The 12,997-nt window shown below is 33.9% G+C and overlaps 1 protein-coding gene across 1 annotated transcript; it reads right to left on the reverse strand.

Moving 5' to 3' along the window:
- Window positions 1-406: 406 nt before the first annotated feature.
- Window positions 407-12,142, reverse strand: LOC109087012 (serine/threonine-protein kinase Sgk3-like). Its single transcript, XM_042714394.1, has 17 exons — window positions 11,880-12,142; window positions 9,064-9,236; window positions 8,872-8,955; window positions 8,088-8,160; window positions 6,769-6,844; window positions 6,346-6,421; window positions 5,483-5,532; window positions 5,268-5,325; window positions 4,858-4,941; window positions 4,623-4,754; window positions 3,874-3,986; window positions 3,366-3,402; window positions 2,895-2,981; window positions 2,474-2,569; window positions 2,229-2,384; window positions 1,975-2,064; window positions 407-1,373 (listed from the first exon to the last, which is right to left on the reverse strand). The coding sequence occupies exons 2-17, from the start codon at window positions 9,139-9,141 to the stop codon at window positions 1,203-1,205; spliced, it is 1,461 nt and encodes a 486-aa protein (XP_042570328.1). The 5' UTR covers window positions 9,142-9,236; window positions 11,880-12,142; the 3' UTR covers window positions 407-1,202.
- Between the last annotated feature and the right edge of the window lie 855 nt (window positions 12,143-12,997).

Raw genomic sequence — 12,997 nt, forward strand, 5'->3', positions numbered from 1 at the left:
CCAAATTAAATACATTAACCTCGAAAAAAGTCGACTTAAACCTATAAACAAAAAATTTAAGGCGGTGCAGTATTCAGCAAGTTTAGGTAACCCACGACATATATTTAAATACATTATTATCACTTTCTTTAGAAAAGGGATAACTTATTTCCGAAAAGTACAGCTGAATAGCTGGGCAGGAAGCTCGTGCTCAGTATAATATATGCAAATGAGTTTTGTCCTGCGTGAGCAAACATTTTAAGTCGTTGCATTATAAATGCGTTTGGTAATGCACCACAGCTATTTAAATACATTATCAAATTATTATATAAAATGTACCGTTAGACTTGGTAACTGGGTGCAAAGCTCTGACCCATAACACATGCAAATATATGCAAATGAGAGGAATCACGCGAAAGCCAAGTAATTCAAGAAAGGGTGTTTACTTGTACAGTACATCATTTAAAGGTCATAATAAGTCAGTAGGCACTGTGGTGTCTCATCTCATAATCAAAGGGCAGGAAATGAAACTGTCACTAAGTATTTACATGCTATTAACTCATTAAAATCTAAGATGAAAATAGCCACAAATGTTCAATTTACACTGTACTATAGCTGTTGATGACCCAAACCCTTACAGGGTTATCAACATTCATTTTGATTTCAAAACAGCTTAAAGTTCTGCCTATTTTCTAACTCACATACATAGCATAAATGGAATATATATTAATTTGTCAATCAGCAATTTTTTTTTTTTAATTGCTTGCGTTGACATTATAAGAATATTTTTTTTCCACAGCAAATTTCTAATAAGAGACTAAACTACAAGAACATAATTAGTCATATACTGTACAGTATTTAAGCAATCAAGTGTAAGAGTTGGGGCAAAACAAGGAATGTGTCAAAGTAGATATTCTGTTTACAAATATCATCAGCCCTTGAAAACAGTTTTTACGAAAAAGAAAAAACATCAATACTTCAGCTCCTGAGCTAAACTCTCAGTGAAGGCGTTCAATGTTACATAAAATACGTTATTTATTTTTATGCATAAAGTTTGAAACACCCTGCAACCCAAAAGGTTTATGCACTGCTTCTTTTACGAAACACAAAGGTCCATCCTCTGATCATGATATCGCACTCAGCAAATTCTTCCCTTTCATCAGAGAGAGCGATCACAGACGTTTCATTCAGCTCTCTGTGGATCACCATTAGCAGCGTCACTCTTACAGGAAAGAATCTTCTGACGGCGGAGCGTAAGAAAATCCCAGGAAGGCCTCATCAGCTTCCATAACACTAGCGTTGATGATTGACTGCCCTGAAGAATAGCACACAGAGTTTGGCACGGTTTCCTCTGTGAACTCGGGATCAAAGTTTGAGATGTCATACTGGGATTCCTGCAAGACAACATTAAATTGAATTTGAGTTGAATGTTTTGATACACTTATGCATACAGTACTTTTTTAAACTTTAGCAAAATAGTTTTGTTGTTAAAGGGATAGTTCACCTAAAAATGAAAACTTGCTGAAAATTAACTTATTTGGCCATCCAAGAAGAGTTTGTATTGGATGACACAGATTTGGAGAAATTTCACATTACATCACTTTCTCAGCAATGAATGGGTGCCATTAGAATGAGAGTCTCCTGATTCAGAAGAGACAGTTTTTTCACTGAAGATTGCAATATTATGGATAAACCTGTATTTTAAGGTTTGATGTTAAAAAGGTCTTAATGATGGATTTATTACAAAAACACAGCTTTTCATATCACAAGACACTAATTGATGGACTGGAGTCGTGTGGATCATTTTTAGATTACTGTGATATTTTTATTAGCTTTTTGGACTCCCTGATGGCACTCATTCAGAGGATTCATTGGTGAGCAAGTGATGTAATGCTAAATTTTACAGCATCTGCAAATCTGTTCCGATGAAGAAACAAAATCATCTATATCTTAAACAGCCTGAGGATGAGTACATTTTCAGCAACTAAGTCTTACCACACTAGGGTTGAATGGAGGAGGGAGCTTTTTCTGTTCAAGGTCATCCCATTTAACAGATACGAAAAATTCATGTCCTCTGACTTCATTCTGCAAAAATAGGACATAACACATGAGGCCTTTTTAATATTCTAAGAAATTTTCAATTCAACATTGCCTGCTTGAATGTAATATATTATAGGAAACAGGATGCTATTGAAATATTTAACAAAGTCATCCACCAGGGGGTGATATATCAGTGCTAAATAGCTCACAAAGTCATCTCTGTAGCCAAGCCTCCTGGTGTTGTCTTTCTCCAGCAGGGCCTGAAGGATGGACCAGGCAGCTGTGGATGCCCCGGGGCGCATGATAAGATCCTTGTGAAGAATGTTGTCATACATCTCATGTGTGTCCCTGCTGTAGAATGGAGGCTGTTGGCATAAAGGTAAAACAAGATTTAAGCTTCATTGCCAACATTTTCAGAAACAACTATCCACATTTATGTTTTTTTGTAACTTACCAGCCCATAAAGCATTTCATACAGCACAGAACCCAGACACCACCAGTCCACAGTGTTATCATAGGGTTGTTTCCGGAGTACCTCTGGAGCTAGATACTATTGTGACAACAAGAGACAGCAATTATTATGTTAAAATGATTGTGTTATTTGCAGTTAATTTTCTGAAAATGTAATGAGGTTTTATATATATATATATATATATATATATATATATATATATATATATATATATATATATAAATATAAAGACATAAAGACATTTATAACATATATATATAACATTATAAATGTCTTTAATGATCAATTTAATGTGTCCTTCCTGAATAACAGTATTAATTTCATATTAAAAAATCCTACTGACGCCAAACGTTCGAACTGTAATGTAAGCATCATTCATCCATTATATTTGTGTTTTTAATACCTCAGGTGTCCCACAAAATGTGGTCGTTGTGTCTGCTTGGGAGATGCCCTCCTTACACAGTCCAAAGTCAGTCAAGACTATATGTCCCAACAGACAAAAGATGCCAACAGGAACACTTTCAGGAAGCATGTCTCCAAACAAATAGCCTATTCTTCACAGAGCCAAAGAATCTGGTGTCTGACTGGAATATTTGCCAGGGCCTTGTAATCTCACAGTTTCATCAGATTCGATAGGAAATGCACAAGTAAAACTCGAAGCATTCATACAAATTCAAAACAAGTCTTCAGTTTCATTGCAATATTTCATTTGGCTGGCCAAAGCTACACTTTGTACACCTCGTCTCGGGAAATCAGAACAGTTTGTTATACTTCACAGCGAGGGTAGACTACTCTGTTTCCCCTGGAACTCTCTCAACGTTGATCGGCTATGCTCTGGCAATGATAAAAGTGTGGAAAAAAAAGGGGTACTTACTTGAGAGTCCAGCAGGATATTTTCTGGTTTCAAATCCCTGGGAACACAAGAACACTTAACTTGTTGACATTTTGTCATATGTTTCCAAGCAGGAACAATTTAACTAAAAAAAAACATTACACAGATCTTTACACAGAAAAATCGTAACAATGAATTATAGGTTTTATAATATGATAAGACAAGCCATTCCTAATGCATTTAATTCATATGAAGAGCAATTCCTTGCGGTCATATAGCATCACACCCTATGAATGCAAACTATGCTCTCATGATGGCCATTTCATACGTGAGTGTAATTTTAAATGACACCAGTTAAGCCAGTTCACCAATCAAAATTTTCTCAAATACGTTCTGGGCAGCAACTGGGAAAACCATAAGAGGGAATGTGTCTGTTAAACATTCCTCTGCCTCTGGGAATTCTCACACACTTTAACAGCTAAACATCATCCGAGAATCACCAAATCTGTGTATTTATAAACAATTGATCATGTAGTAAAGCTGCATTTACCTGTAAACAATGTTAAGAGAGTGTAAGTAACCCAGAGCACATGCCATCTCAGCGATGTAAAACTTTGCTCTGGGTTCAGGAAAGGTCCGCTCTTTTTGGAGGTGAAAGAAAAGCTGTAATGGAAAGAATCAAAAATTTTAATATTCACTGAATAAATGCAAAAAATTGTCAGGTTACCCATTAGATCATGGTTTGTCGTGGCTATTTTGTAGCCTGCCTCACTAGCTAGTAAATATTGGTGTAATGTTTCATTAGCTGGCATGAGAATAGGAACAATGCAAAATGCCAATTAAATGACCAAAAACTAGCAAGTCATGCACTGGTTTCATCTTTTCATTTACATGCCACATGACAGTCCCTTGCTTCCTTGTTAAAGGGATAGTAAACAAAAAACATTCTGTCATCATTTACTTACCCTTATGTCTGTTAAAACCTGTATGACTTTATATCTTCGGTGGAATACAACATGTAAGTCAATGAGGTCCCCACTGATTTTCATTGTACAAATAAAAACAGTTAAAACGTGAAGGGTAGTCATACAGGTTTGGAACGAAATGAGAATGAGTAAATGATGACAGAATTTACATTTTTGGGTAAACTGTCCCTTTAACACATACAGTACAATGACAACTGTCACTGTCAACAATAGCTGTATTTATAACATATTGATTTAATCTGCCAAACAGTGGCTTTTGAGATGTGATAAGGCAGACGTCAGCCTTAAGCTTGTTAACCACAAATATACTCACTTCTCCTCCATTGACAAAATCCAGGACAAAGTATAACTTGTCTGTTGTCTGAAAGGAATAGTGCAGTCCAACCAGGAAGGGGTGTTTAACATTCTTTAGCAAAACATTACGTTCAGCCATAATGTGCTTTTGCTGGCATGGAAAAAAAATTGAAGGGAATTCATTAATCAGATGTCAAAGAACATAAAGCAACCATAAAGAAAGGTTTAGGTATTAAAACAAAGAAAATCATTACCTCTCTCTTTTTTAAAATGACCTTTTTTTGCAAGACTTTAATGGCGTAACACTTCCCATCCCGTTTCCTCTTTGCAAGAAGAACCTTTGTGTGAAAGAGAACACGGTGGGTTAGCGACAGTTTCACCTTCCAATAGGGCTGCCCATGGGCATAAAAAAAGACAAGCTCTGATTTCAAAACTGAGAAACTTTCACTTCCTAAATGGAGAGTCCGTGGATCAGAAACAAACACTACAGTTAACCATACAGCAAAGAAAACAGAGAATATTAAGTCTCAGTGACATTCAGAGCTTTCAGTAACTTATTCATAATGTTACCACAAGGGACTGACCCACTTTCTCTGACAAACTTAAGTCCCAAATTTCAGATAAGTTTTATCATTAGGCATTATAATTAAAAAAGAAAACTTACCTTCCCAAAGCTTCCCTTTCCTATGACTTTAAGAAAGTCAAAGTCAGTGGGCTTAGCACTATTGGAAAAACACACAGTGATTAAGGCTAAAATTAAAGCATATGCATCATTCATTTCTACCAGTTGGATGTTTTGCATCCAAGTTATGACATAAATACAATATTTGTCACTATGTAAAAGCAATAAATTATTTAAAATAATTATAAAACTCTTACTGTGGATTTGCAGATGGCCCTAGGTTTATATTTCTAGAGGTAGAGGTACTCTGTAAGAAATATGACAAAATTAGGTAAGACTCATTAGGTAAGACTAATGTGTTTATTTAAAGTTTATTTGTCTAGACTGTACAAAAATATAATCATATACAGAAAAACAGAAATAAAGGATGCATAATAGTTTATAGCACAAGCCATTTTGCATCTTGGGTCCTTAAAAAGGATTTTCCAAAAAAAAAAAAAAAAAAAAAAAAGATACATAATTCCATAAATTTATCAATAACTGTTGCATGTTAAAAATGCTTAAAATATAACTATACAACACTCAATGGCTGTGAATACAGCTAACAGACAAGACAAAAAGAAGAGTATGAAGACCACTTACTCGATGTGTTATATGTGACCCTGGACCACAAAAACTAGTCTCAAGTGTAAATTTTTCGAAATTGAGATTTATACATCATCTGAAATCTGACTAAATAAGCTTTCGATTGATGAATGGTTTGTTAGGATCAGTCAATATTTGGCCGAGATACAACTACTTGAATATCTGGAATCTGAGGGTGCAAATAAATCAAAATACTTTAAATCACCTTTAAAGTTGTCCAAATGAAGTTCTTAGCAATGCATATTAATAATCAAAAATGAAGTTTTTATATATTTTACGGTAGGAAATTTACAAAATATCTTCATGGAACATGATATCCTAATGATTTTTGGCATAAAAGAAAAATAGATAATTTTGACCCATACAGTGTTTTTTTTTTTTGGCCATTGCTAAAAAGATACCCCAGTGACTTAAGACTGGTTTTGTGGTCCAGGGTCACATATATTAAAAACATAATATCAGTACATATACCAACCTTGTCATCTTCATCCTCTGAGGCATCAGAGAAGTTTTTAGATTTGTCCATCTGCAGAAAGTCTTTGACATCGGGACTGTGCATTTGAAATGAACATTCACATGTTAGAGGTCTGACTGAGGCAAGACACAAAGCCACAGCTGTGAGGAGGAATATGAGCTAACATCAACAGCTCTCTGTAACAAGAACCGTAACCATAGCAAATTTCACAGAGAATCAAAAAGAAGCATTTTTTATTTGGCAGAGGTTCACAAGATATAATCGGACCAGCTTTGTACTCAAAGTTCAGAGAGATAACTGGTTGTGGCTGGTTTTGGCATGTTTCCAATGTAAAGCCCACTCAAATTTGACATGTATTTAGATGCACTGACACAGTGAGTGGTGAAGAAAACTGAAGAAACAGTAACTGGCTGATATACTCACTGGTTGCAGAGCTGTGGATGGGACACAATCTTCTGAATGAATTCATGTAACCCCGCTCTTCTGTGTTTTATGAACTCTGAAAATTATACAAAATATATAGGTACAAAATTAAATTTAATTAAATTTTAATTAACAATAAAAATTATGAAAATGTGCATAGCAGTGGTTCTCAACTGATTTTAAGTTCATTAAGTAGTGAGCCCACACTACATTTTTAATGCATGTACTTTTAATTTTAATGTATTAATATTATTATGAACTGCACAGGCCAAAAAAATGACAAATTATTACCATAAAACAGGCTGAATAAGATAATGTACAATTTTAGATTTAAAATGCCTCTTGAATTTTGGTTTCACGCTTTTGGTAGACAATAATACACTGCACTAAACACTTTGTGGTTTTGTGTTTATCCTCATTGCAAGTGAACCCATATTTGATGTAGCCTGGGTGATTTTTTAACCTTAAACAGTTTTGTTCAGGGTTTTTGCAGATGTCAAGCAACCTGTCCAAACTGGCAATTACCTAATTTGCCTAACTTCCAGAAAGTGACATTTACGCCAAAATACAGGCGAGTATGATTGTGGTTCAGCCAAAGGGATTATGTAAGGATCTGATATGTCTGATATATCATGCTGCCCATGACCAGAACACACCTAAGACCCATTTTTGAGAACTACTCATGATAACCATCACCTCTTACTGGAAATAACTAATTTATCAGTCACTTATCAAAACCAATGGCTTCAGTCTCTCAGTGAAGCATGGGCCACTATTGTAAAAATGTGCACCAAATAATTAGATTGCTATTGTCGAGTGAGACAGCAATTATCCAGAAAGAATGAGGGGAAGAGGGAAAAGCAGAGAGGGAGAGAATCTTACCAATGGTGGAGAAGACTTTACAACATGTGCACAAATTTTGAATGTGCTTCCAATGGTCAGATGCATGGTTTCTCCATGAAAAAGATCCTGACCACATACTGGCCACATAATTGGTCACACATGAGCTAAATACAATTGGTTCTTGGGTGCGCATTCTCATTCTGTTATTTAATGCACACAATTTTGCTGCCACATTGTCTGAGAGCATAACATGAGATTAAACAAGGACAAAGATTTGGGCTCGGGGCAGGGCAGATTTAGCATGGTTGAATTTCTGTATGGAACACTGTTGGATAATCTAATTTGGTAAATACACATGATCTCTGTTAAGCTAAATGAAGCAAAGTCACTAACGTATGTGCACGAGATGACAAGTTCCAGTAAGCTCTGAACAATATGCATTTTATTTCATGAGAAATCAAGGAACTGTAAAATACCTGGGTCAAAGTTGTCTCCAAATATTCTCTTAGCAGGAATCTTCAAATTCAGAGTAGGAAACTGTTTTTTTAACTGTGGAAAGACACATAACAATTTTAAAATACAATAAATTTAAAGAAGTGAATCCTTTTTTATGCATTAAATTGATCAAAAGTGACAGTAAAGACATTTATTATTTTACAAAAACATTCTATTTCAAGTGAATGTTGACTTTAGGAACTTTTGAACTTCCTATTCATCAAAAAATCCTGTATAAAAGTTTTAACTTTGATAATAATAAGAAATTTTCTTTAGCAGCAAATCAGCATGTTAGGATGTTTTCTAAAAGATCATGTGACACTGAAATCTGGAGTAATGGCTTCTAAAATTCAGCTTTGCCATCACAGGAATAAATTACATTTTAAATTAGATTAAAATGCATTTTTAAACAATATTTTAAATTGTAATAATACTACTGTTTTTACTGTATTTTTGATTAAATAAATGCAGCCTTGGTAAGCATAAGACCATATATGTGTGTGTGTGTGTATATATATATATATATATATATATATATATATATATATATATATATATATATATATATATATATATATCCTAGGTGTTTTCTAAATAAAGTATAAATAAAGTTTTTTAAATACATTTAAAAAAGATCATATGTTTTATATTTTACATTATTTGGTCATGTGTAAATATTTCATTAGAAACCAGTTTCAAACCAAAATCAATGTTACTTAAAATAGCTGTAAACAAATAGTTACAGTGCAATCTCAGTTTACTTACTGTGTTGTACAGTTTGTCAAATTCTGCATATCTCCGGAAAACAAACCACTCATGCCTTCCAACACTGACAATTACTTTGTAAACCTATCAAGATGAGGATTAAAACAGTCACATATCCGATGCTACAACATATTTAAAACACATTGAGCCAGAGCTTTCAAAATGTAGATAAGAGCATCAGAGGTCACTCACAGTATAGCGTTTCTTCTTGTCTCTCTGCTCATTGGAGCAGGGAATGCTGACATTGGGGCAGCTAGGTTGCTCCTCCATCTCACAAGCAATCGCTCATAGATGCAACAGGTCCTCAGATCGCGTCCCTGCCTCTCTGGCACACCTGATTCTGATGGGAATTCTCCATTTTGGTCCTGCACAGAACCCAAACATACCAAAACATAAGCGAGATGTTCTATCACAGCCAAGCGCTCTTTTCAGCAGTGTCCAGCATCCACTTTAGCTCCAGAGGTCTCTTTGGGCCTTGCATGACAGGACAGGAAGGCCACTCAGAGTCACTAATCAAGTGTAGCATGAAACAGAGGGGACCCTCAGTCTGGGCGGCCAAGCTATGAGTCTCCACCTCTCTTTTCCTCACTCTCTTTCATCCTCCCCTTGCTTCTCTCCAACTGGGAGGGAGCAAACGGGGACGTTCTTCTCTCATATGCCACTCCCTCACGCTCACTGGGTGGGCGACTTTCCCCTTCCCCTCTGTACAAGAGGTATTTTTAGATAATGCTGCACTGGACCTACAAAATGCAGATTTAAAGGCCAGGAGGAGCCTCTCAAGAGCAGCTCATGATATGAATACATCTTCATCTTAAATTGCCTTTAGGTGTTCAAGCATGAAATATGGCCATTCCACAGTATATTAATTGAAAGAAGAAAAAAAAAATTCAGCAACAATATTACTTTGATGCCAGGTCAAAATATATAATATAAGAAAGGTTTTATATACTTTTAAACATATATAATTATATGTATACTGTATGTACAAGGTTAAAATATAGAAACAGAAATTTTATTTAATTACTACTTTAATTACTAATAATTAATACTCTTTATTGTATGGCATGACATGAAATACAAACTAAATGTGTGAAGATGAGATAGACTGTAGCAGTTGCAGACACAGTTCACCATATCACTGCGATCTGTTTTTTTCTACATTCCTGCGAACTTGGAGGAATGTTACAGGTTTATTTGCCTACGTGGTCAACTATTCAAAGACTATTCAATGGACTACTTCTGAAAACAACACATGCATATTTAAATTTACATGTGTGTGCATGCATATATAGGTATTAGTTTAAATACGGAAATACATTTCTGGCCAGTCCTAAATATTAACCTGCAGACAAGATGTCTCATGTCTCATTGTTCAACTAAAAACAATCACCAGGAAGCAAGGCATGCATTCATTTCTGTTGTCTGTTCCAGTGTCTGAGCCAAGTAACAGAGTCACTTCACTTTAAAACTGAAACCAGAAGCCGGTTTCTTTATGCATATGAGAAATGAAAGATCACTTTAAAGGGCATATTTCAAATTAACTAAATTAAATAAGGACAAAGGATACAACAGATTCAGGCTCATTATTATGCAATTAAAAAAAAACTATAGCCACTTAGTTCATGTCATCACTACATTAGAGCTGTCAAAATGTTACTGGTATTAAACATGACCTCATCCTATTACAACAACTCCGTTAAACAGGTTTGAGCAGCAAAAAGAAAGTGCAAAGGAACACGTATAAACTTGCATGGGCACGACACATTAAAATCTAGATTTATGCTGTGCACAAATGCATCAGTACAGGATTGTCTTTGAGACTCTCTGGTTTTACTCACATTTAGAGTAATCCTACACTATTAAAAAAGATCAATCTAAAACAACAGTGCATTAAAACCCATAAGTAAAATGTGTGTCAAAGAAACCAACTGTTTCTGTAATAAAACTTATTTCAGTTTAACTTCCAGTAAATAATTCTAACAGAAAGTTTGGTGAATATTTCACCTGTTGGTCATATAATTTTTTTCAACGGTTAACATTGCGTAGGCTATTGCTCATGGATACTAATAAATGACACAGACTAGCCCACATAAGATTCATAGTTTCATTTCCCAATAAGCAACTAATCCATAACATTTCTCTCACTTATAACTGATTTTTTTTTAAATGGTGTAATAACAAATATGCAAATCAATTTTATTTAATATAATAATATTACATATATAACAATATATTTTTACCAATACATATTATTTTAAGTGTCCAATAATGCAGAATTGTTTTTATTTAAAGCATCAATTTTTATATTTATACACACACACACACACACACATATACATATATACATATATATACATATACATTTAATCATTTAGCAGACGCTTTTATCCAAAGCGACTTACAAATGAGAACAATATACATATACATACATATATATATATATATATATATATATATATATATATACGCAATGGTTGGGTGCTTAATATTAGCATCCGTTATTGAAGATCCAATAACTAATTAAGTAAAATAGTGATAATGAAACTGATTACTGGTCTCAAATTATTACATCAAATTATTTTTACATTTATCTAAAAAATATTAGCACTGCTGTTGCACAACACACTAAAAACAACATAAATGGCTGAAAAAAGGGATACTGAATTTTCTACATCCTTGACGGACATATGGTGTAAATAGGGGTTTTCTTGTAGCCTACATGTTTTCCGAAGGTAAAAAACGGTACTGTAAATTAAAACCAACCAAAGCTTCAAAACAAACTCCTTTTGACCGTGGCTGACATTTGTTTCTTTTTTGTAGAGCCCTGTATTTCTGGCATTGGGCGGTTGCCCATTTTAAATAAATAAATAATTTTATTACGTAATGTACATTGTGTACTATTGCAGAGAATGGACCTGTTACAGCCAAAACTTACTACAACCCCCGACGTACTTCTAAAGTCACTCGTGTGCTTCAGATTGTTCAAAGAGAGTAAAGACACAACTTGCCTTAATATTTTCTCACTCTTTCCATCCAGCTGGCTCCAGTGACGTGTCGGGAAGTAAAGGAAGTGCAACGATTCAAAAATCAAACTCAGCGTGTCTGGGAAACTAAATATTGACCCAGCCTTACTGAAGAGACAGCATTCATCATGCTACAAACGAGCCGCCCGTGAAATAAAGACACATTGACGTTTGTTTCGAAGTTCCGAAACAATCAGTCACGCGACAAAACGCGAGGGACGAAGAATAATAACGTTGTAAAGGAACATGAACAACAGCACCATCTAGCGGCAGAACACGCTTACTGTCAGTCACATTGTATATTATTTAGATTTATTTATATTTTTTTCATATTTGTTTTACTTTTTTAGGTTCTATTGTGACTACTATATATAATATTACATTCTAAACTTTTATATAATATGATGTAGTGCTATTCCTCATGACTAAAATAGAAAATAATATACATACACACAAACACAATGAATATTATTATATTATATTATATTATATTATATTAAACTATTATATTATATTATATTATATTATATATTATATTATATTATTGAGAGTATGTAATATGTTGAAAGTGCATTTTCTCATGAATAAAATAAAAAGCATGTAGGATATTATACTAATATACTATTTTAAATATGTTAATTACTATATATATAACGTTACACACACACTAAATATTATATTATATTATATTATATTATATTATATTATATTATATTATATTTTATTTTTTAGATTTTTTAGTTTGTTTATATTTTAATTCATCATTAAAATAGAAAGGCATGTAGGAAATATGTAACACGGCAAGGCAAAAGTTTGTTAAATTGTAAGTAATTTGTTTGTGTTTTTTTTAAAACAATTTAATAAGTTTTTTATTAAACAAAGCAGATATATTCATGTTTAAAATTCATAAGACATAATAAAATCACAAAATATCCGCAAGAGGGCAGCAAGGACTTACATATTAGAAAGCTCTGTAAAACGTTCAATAAGAACATTTTTACCTCGCAGTGCTGTGAATTATATTCAAAACCTGTCAATAAAGCGTATCCCTCACTATAAAATACCTTTACATGATTTATTTAAACATAATTTTTTTCCCCAGT

Source organism: Cyprinus carpio, chromosome A24 (assembly GCF_018340385.1).
Source record: "Cyprinus carpio isolate SPL01 chromosome A24, ASM1834038v1, whole genome shotgun sequence".
In the NCBI taxonomy this organism is placed as follows: domain Eukaryota; kingdom Metazoa; phylum Chordata; class Actinopteri; order Cypriniformes; family Cyprinidae; genus Cyprinus; species Cyprinus carpio.

What these genes read in the sequence shown, in the direction of transcription:
- LOC109087012 (XM_042714394.1), bottom strand. Translation starts at nt 9,141, where the DNA reads ATGGAGGAGCAACCTAGCTGCCCCAATGTCAGCATTCCCTGCTCCAAT. An exon ending in ATTTTGTCAATGGAGGAGAA is followed by an intron (nt 3,987 to 4,622) that starts GTGAGTATATTT and finishes TTTCCATTACAG; the next exon opens with CTTTTCTTTCACCTCCAAAA. An exon ending in CTCCATTCAACCCTAGTGTG is followed by an intron (nt 1,374 to 1,974) that starts GTAAGACTTAGT and finishes GTTGTCTTGCAG; the next exon opens with GAATCCCAGTATGACATCTC.